At 37.9% G+C, this 7,914-nt stretch overlaps 1 protein-coding gene across 1 annotated transcript in view; it reads left to right on the forward strand.

The window, feature by feature from the left end:
• The window catches only part of vcanb (versican b), a 37,110-nt gene extending 30,728 nt beyond the window's left edge, over positions 1-6,382 (forward strand). Inside the window, exons 14-16 of the mRNA XM_008298067.1 lie at positions 1,138-1,282; positions 2,031-2,213; positions 2,974-6,382. Coding sequence (XP_008296289.1) covers positions 1,138-1,282; positions 2,031-2,213; positions 2,974-3,224 — 579 coding nt within the window. The 3' untranslated portion in view covers positions 3,225-6,382. The remainder of the gene's footprint in view (positions 1-1,137; positions 1,283-2,030; positions 2,214-2,973) is intronic.
• The last annotated feature ends 1,532 nt before the right edge of the window (positions 6,383-7,914 follow it).

The following is a 7,914-nucleotide window of genomic DNA, read 5'->3' on the forward strand; positions in this document are numbered from 1 at the left end:
GAAACTAAAGGAACTTATTTGTGCATTTCTTCTTGCGTATAAGCTGCAGAAGGCTGTCAGGTTGTTCGGGCCTGTGGTGCTGGTTGTCTCTGCAGCACCACAGTCTGGTTTCTCTGTGAATTACATCAGTCACATGTGCTGAGTGAGGACTGTTTTCTCAAGGGGAAAGCTGGTGATTTCATGGTCCTTATTCACACTTACAGTACTGTGTACGAGTAAAAATAAAGGCATGAATCATTTCTATTTATTGACTGGGGTTTACTGAAGAGGAAAGCCTTAGTCTAATTATGTCTTCCTTACTTGACTACATCACCTACTTTTAGACACAGACATGTGGTGATGAATCAGGAAGACTTTTTAATTTATTGAAGCAGCATCCATTTAACTGTAACTGTGAACACACATATTGACACATATTTCACTGCAATGTAAAGACCTGCATCTCCACTACAACAGCACAACCATGACTAAGGAGAGAGAACTTAGAAATGTCTTATGTGCAGTATGATACAGTTGGAATGCATCAATGTATTAAAAAAACAAACAAAAAAAAAAAAACTTTTTTTTGGATTATTTGTTTTCCAAAAATTTTGAAAAACTGTGAGCATTTTTTTTTTCCAAGCATCCACACGTTACCAACACTTGAAAAAAAAAAAAAAGGTGGCTGCACATACTTTGGATATTTTTCCATTTACATTTTAACAACCTCTGCAAACAAAAGGCAACAAAAGACACAGAATGACTACGAAGAGATACAAAATGACAACAAAGAGACACACAAGACCCCTTCCACTCTGGACATAAACTGCTTGAGCCCGTCCTCTCTGGCAGGATGACCCGAACCTCATGCCTCAGGAGCAGCTTCAGGAACCTACTTGGCAATAAAACTTATTTCAAAGAGACAAAATGACAACAAAGGATGCAAAGCTGCCAATAAGAGACGCTAAACTTTAAACAAAATGACCACAAAGAGACACAAAAACCTTTGCTGGGTAGTAGATGTTGAATTTTTCAACATGACGTAGCAGCCTGATTTCTACAGTGTCTTCACAGGAAATGAGGTAAAGACTCCATGTGAGTGCATGAGCCAAGCGGTGCATGTTTGTGTTTCACACTTGAAACTATGTGTTTTGGCAGCAATACGACCACTGGAGGCAGAACCAGCCCGACAGCTTCTTCCAGTCAGGAGAGGACTGTGTGGTGATGATTTGGCATGAGGGAGGACAGTGGAATGACGTGCCCTGCAACTATCACCTGACCTTCACTTGCAAGAAGGGGACAGGTACGTACACATGGAAGCATTTTACCTGAACCACTCAGCCTACAGAAACAGCTGTTTAAAATTAATATTCACATCCTTTCTTGTATCTCGGACAGAAAATTTAACCCAAAGTGTTTTGGTTTGGAGTTTAAAAGATGTTCTAATGACACCTGGAAAGGCTGAATAGTTTTCTTAAATATGGTTGAATGTGACTGTTGTTAGGTTACACCTGAACCAAGCTCAGGTGCGTCATTAAAATGTAATTTTTTTTTCTGCTAGCCCAGGAATCATGTATAGTTCTCTCATTCTGACAATGAATCAATAATAAATGAACACCTGGCATTTCCTAAACAGGCCTTGGATCACCTTTACCACAGCAACAAGAACAAGGTGGTAACTTTTGCAGTAATGCAACAAATCTTTGTCTGTATTTTAATTAGTTTTTAAAGTAAATGAACAGAATGGAATTGAAGAGACCAAACTATTGGCCACTATTTTAGTTTAGCTTTGGTTTTCACAGAAAAAACTCTAGGAAAGCAACTGAAGAACCAGATATTTTCCTCAGAAGGTGGTGGAGACCAAAAATAGAGCTAAAAGAAAATGAAGATTGGATTTACATTCATCAAATATTAATAAAAGTGAATAATCATGTTGCTACACAAGGGCTTACAGGTGTGTGTTGTGTTAACATGTTGTTTCACTGTTAACCCAGTAGCCAGACAATCAACCACAAAGCATATGTTTAGATGCTATGTTTCCTACCATCCAGTTTCATGTGGCCAGCCCCCCGTGGTGAAGGATGCTCGAGTGTTTGGGCCCATGAAGCCTCGCTATGAGATCAACTCGCTGCTCCGCTATCACTGCAAACAGGGCTTCATCCAGAGACACGCCCCGACTATACGCTGCCGCTCCAATGGCCAGTGGGATACACCCAAAGTCACCTGCACGAGCCGTGAGTGTCCACTTAAGGATATATTGTAGCTGGGCTCTGTCAGCGTATTGTTTCAGAACTGGGTCATTCAGTGGCAAAAACTCCCCTCAGAACTGACTGAATTTTCATTTTAATGTATAATAGCAGCAACACAAAACAGTACTGTGCAAACTGACAGAACAAGAACAGAACACTGTCAGAGTAGAATCTGAAAGGCTGTCAAACAAACACTGATGCTGCAAAGAAGTTTGAGCAACGTGTTTTATCCAAACTATAATATAAAACACCAATGATGTTTCTCCATTTCACAGCCAGAAACTACATTTATGAGTGTTAAAATCCAGCTTTATTAGAAAACAGTTTTGACACAGAAGGACTCATGGTGACAAGATGATCCTGGTATCAAAATGTTAGTGAAAATTAGGGAACAACTGATGTTTTTTTTTCTTGGCCAATATCACTAGTAGTTATTGGTAATCAATAGACTGATATTTGGAACCATAATAAATGAAATGATATACAATTAAACCATGTAATAGCAGGAAACCTGTCACAGTAACTACAGTAAGAGAGAGAAAGCTTCATCAGAGCCAAAGTAACACATTTATTTATTTTGTCAGGATTCAGTTCATAAAAATGCTGACACGACAATCAGAAAAATGCAGAATATCTGCCAACCAGTGAGGCACTGATTCATTTTTAATGGAATGACCCAATTTAAAGGCTGCACACTGTTTTGAAATGTTTTCGCTTTAAACTCTTTTTCCATCTGTCTTCTCAGCTGCAACCTACCACAAGTCATTTACTCTGCGGCACCGCAACAACCAGAACGAGCAACAACAGAGGCACTTTAACCACCACATCCATCACACCAAGAGTCACGAGAAACACAATCAAAACCAGGAGCAGCAGCAGGACTACAACATTCTGCAAAACCTCTGGAATCCTTTCCAGAGTCGAGTCCAGAAGGTGCTGAGGGAGAAGAGGCTACTGCAGGCCCAACCACACAACCAGGACCAGATCAGACACTGATGGGGTTTGTGGGTTCGCAAATCAGATCTGCGGTGGTGACCAGTCACAGCAGGCTGGCCGTGTCAGTCCAGAGGCATCGATAGACAGACGGAGTGTTGATCAAATGTCTATCAATTTCTCTCAGAAGGACGAGGGAGATGTTTCACCAGTACATTGTCCACAAACACTCCAGGATCTGAACCGTAACACTAGTGAGAGTTTAGTTTCATTTGTAGAGTTAGCTTATTGATTATATTGGTCTCCCTACAACGTCTCGGTGCTCAGGTTACTGATATACTTGCTTTTTAGCATTTCCAATGAATAGACAGTCATCAGTGTTCACATACTTGCATACTTTGTGTCTGGAGTGTAAAACTAGAGGGCAGATTTGCAATTATTCATGCCTGGCTGTATAAAATCTTTTCAAACTTCCACTTTAGCACAAAATTAAAAAAAAAAATCGTCATGCAGATTACAGTATTTTCACATGCACATGGAGTGCACACTTCTACACAAACTATGATCAGATTTATGAGTGTGACGATGCTTTCAACACAGGCACTCTAGACAATATTATAGTAATCACTTGACAGCAAGAAGAAGAGCTCCTTTTTATTTATTGTTGTGTTTGGCTGAACAACATGAGAAACACTTGGACTTGACTCTGTCCCTGATATATCTAAGTTTGTGATGTCAGGGCTAAATAAGCTCACTAGTGTCCGTCAGAATGTCGTGTGTCATGGTAAGCTTGTGGAAGAAAGTTTTATTTCCATTAAGACAGTTTCTCTTTGACTGAATGTTTCTTGTTGGACTTCAGACTCAACCTTGACTCAGACTCAACTCTTTATCAATTTGACTTTGACTCCTTTTGGACTTGACCTTGAGTTGCATTTGAGTCCTTTTGGACTCTGTCTCGATTTGGTCTTGACTTAGACTTGACTCATTTCAGACTCAACTCCTTTCATATTTAGCTTTGAAACATTTTGAACTTGGCCATGAGTTGGCATTCTGCCCTGGCTCTGACTTGACTCTTTTAAATTTGGCCTTGATTAAAAATGAATTTCTATCGGACTCTGCCTCGACTCTTTCTGGTTTGGACTTGATTTGGATTCAAATCTTTTTCAACTCACCAAAATTGAAACCAAGAACTGGCCTTCAGATGGACTACGCTTAATGACTTTATCTGCCAAGCCTTCTATCATTGTGAGGGTGGTGTAGAACTGCCACTGACCTTATTTTCTAATTCTGCCCCCACTGTCATATGCTGAGTGGTATCTCGCAGACACATTCATTTCTAAAGACATGTACCACCAGCTCTCCCAGGGTGGTAGTCATGCATGTGTGAACATGTACTTAAAAAGCAAGTATGTTAGCAACCTAAATGGGAAGACTTATGACTTTAAGATTTAAAACGCCACAGAACATCTGTGACACTTCAGATTCATCAGCTTTTCACTAAATACAGCCTGTCAGCCCAGTGCCTTCTGTGAAATTATTTTAAAGCAGCCCTGTGGAGGATTATGACAGCTGTGGCCACCTTCATCTGTCACGTAACCGTCACCTGATAGGTTGTAATTAAATATAGAAGATGGATGTGGCCACTAGACTGTCACCCGTTAGTTTCTGGGACACCATTTTGATGCCTTGCGTTTTGAAATTAGCCGTTGACATTTATTTTCTTTTTCCAGGAAAACTACGCACACCAATTTTGTAGCACCTTGTCAATCTTAAAGTTGCTCTTACCATACCGTGCTTTATCATCTATTTGCTTCTAAATGGGAGCAGAATTTACCAAATTAACACCTTACTCTATTGAAGGAGAATTAAAACTAGCAAATAAGACTATTGGGAATGTTTACAGAGGAAAAAAACAAAAGGAAGGGCAATTTTCTCATCTATACAATTAGACTTTCTTTTTGTACCCAGAGGAATCACCCCCTGCTGGCTGTTTAAAAGATTATACATTTAAGGAACTTCAGACGCTATGTCCATCTTTTATAGACAGTCTGTGGTTGCAATGGTTTTCCTAGAGTTCTCTATTGGCTAGTTACATTTCTTTATTCGTTATTTAGACCACTCAGTCAGTGAATGGCATGAAACTAATAGCAGTCCAACAAAATTGCTCCACAGCCCAACTAGTGGTCTAAAACTCCACAGGGTACCTTTAATTTCCAAAAATGTGGCACATGCAAACAAAGGTTGAAATATTTGTGGTTTATTTTTATACAAGCTAGCCCAAATACTGTTATTGATAGAATATAAAAAGAAAGAAAACATACGTTTAAATTATTATCATAGAAGACTTTCAGTTTTGGTTTGTATCACTCATATTAGTACAGCCTTGTTTTTACTGGTTGATTTCCCATGTAGATTTTTGTACAAAATGTTTTAGCTTAAAAAAGTTTTTTTAAAAAACAGAGACTAAATGCACACAGAGGGGACGGTAGATTATTATGAATGTGTGGTGCGTGTGTGCTGGGGCTATTAATCATAGGATATATAATATAGATACTATATGAAGCCATATGAATTTAACTTATTGTATACTTTAAAACTATGAATAGACTGTGATATTAAATAAAGGTCATTGGAACTGAATGATTCTGTTAATGATGACTTCCTTGCTGTTTACAGATTCTTGCTATGTTGCTTCTTTCACCGACATTACGCGTTCAACGTCACATAGAGTTTTTCGTTAGCAAAGTCAGCTTGTCGCGCTGTTGATGCTTTTTATTGTGCGTAAAATCAAGCCAGAGATGTCGCCATTAAAATGCTCCTGATTATTTCTGCATTATTAAGTTGGAAGTGTTCTCAGCTACATTTGTGTTGCTTTTTGCTACAGATCTGGAATCTGTTTTTCATCCACGGATTAAGGGAATGTGACAGAAACACATAGAGACACTTTCTACATGCTCCACAAGACTTTTTCTTTTCTTTTTTAAGGCATTTTGCCTTCTTTTCTTCATGTTTTTCATACATTTTCTTTTTTATATATATATCGTTTGTCGATGTATCCAGTGTGCTTTTTTTTTCTACACCGTGTGGCTCATAGGGTTTACTGTATCTGTGGCACAAGATCTTATTTTTATGTAATCACTGTTGTTACTGTCAATATGTTCATCAGCCTGTTTTCAGTGTTGTTGTCAGCTGTGTGTGCAATAATAGGAGGTGTTAAAACACAACCTGTCCTGCGGTTTTATTTTACTTTATTTACAGAAGTCTGGTGTTCTTTGTTTCTCTTACTGTCAAAAAGACCCACAATTTCCTTCTAGAGCAAACGTCTATGTGTAATGTAAAAGGTTTCGCTCACATTGACAAACCTGAGATCTACAGAGAGTTTTAGCATCTTTTAGCTCACCAGCGAAAATTATGAATAACTCAAACCGTGAAGCTTGTTACACAGTCATGTGTGTGTTTACTGCTGCTCTTCTGAATATAAACACGGAGTCATTTCTGCACATCAACAAGAAAACTGTATCAAACTCGAGTTAGTGTGTTACTTTGTTAACCCCTTGGACTCCAAGCAGTTTTATTTTGCTCCTTTGACATTTTTCCTTACCATTGGCTTTAAAAACTCAGTTATAAAGCCACAAATCACAGTAGAAAGGAAGAAAAGAGTAAAATTTCTTTGACTTTTCATTCTACAAATTTTTAAAAGAAAGAAAAAAAAGTCCAGTATTTTTCCAAGTGTCCACAGGTATTTCCAGTACTGACAAATCAGACTGTACCTACTATGTGTATTTACAGGAACAATTTACATTTTTAGGCCTCTACAAACTTTTTCACACAGCTCTGCACATCAGCTCTAGAAACATGTTTCACCTTACTGAATGTATCTCGTGATGTGCTGACAACCTGCTCCTTTGTATATTACTTTTTTTTTTTTTTTTTTTTTTTAGCCATGCTACATTTTTTATTATTGAAATATGTTGCATTTTCCTCTCAGACTCTTTTATCATCTCCTTTTTTCTTTGTGTAAACACATCCTGCAGCTCATCTCAAAACTATCTGAATTTTTATCCAGTGAGTGGGCGTCTCAGTTGCAATGAGGAGCAGAGGAGTTTTCGTTTTTAAATGAATTTGGCTGGAGCAAGCAGTTTATTTCAAAATAATTTTTGAATGGGACAGGTACAATAAAGTGATGAAAAATTAGGATTTGATTCATTTTCCCAATGGAAAGGCACATCAGTGTGACCATCAGTGACGATCTGAAAGAACGATTCTGGGTTTATGCATGAAGCACAATCTATACCAATGGACACACATTATCAACCCCTGACATTTTCTTTATAAATTAAATAAAATTGAATTAGGTAAATTTAAAATAAATAAAATGTTTCCCAGCTTCCTGAAATTGACAGGGTAGGTTCAAGTGTCCAAAGGTATTACCAGTATTTTAAAAAAGAGGGGTGGGGGATTCACATGCTATAGACATTTAACTTTTATACAGCCTCTATGAACTTTTTCACACTACTCTGTACATCAACTCTACAAAGATATTTCACCATGTATTTTACAGCAGCTTACTGACAACTTCCCCCTCTGTATACAGTTTTTGAGCCCTGTTACATCTATTTATAGATCCAGTATGTTTTATTTTCCTCTCAGTCTCTTATTTGGTGAGCTTTTGGGGTTTAAAGGCTTATGGGGTATTTGGTAAATATAAAGTTTAATTTAAAATAATAATAATAATAATAATTAATTCCCTAAA

The sequence above is a fragment of the Stegastes partitus genome, unplaced genomic scaffold, assembly GCF_000690725.1.
Source record: "Stegastes partitus isolate 25-593 unplaced genomic scaffold, Stegastes_partitus-1.0.2 Scaffold1277, whole genome shotgun sequence".
Taxonomy (NCBI): Eukaryota; Metazoa; Chordata; class Actinopteri; family Pomacentridae; genus Stegastes; species Stegastes partitus.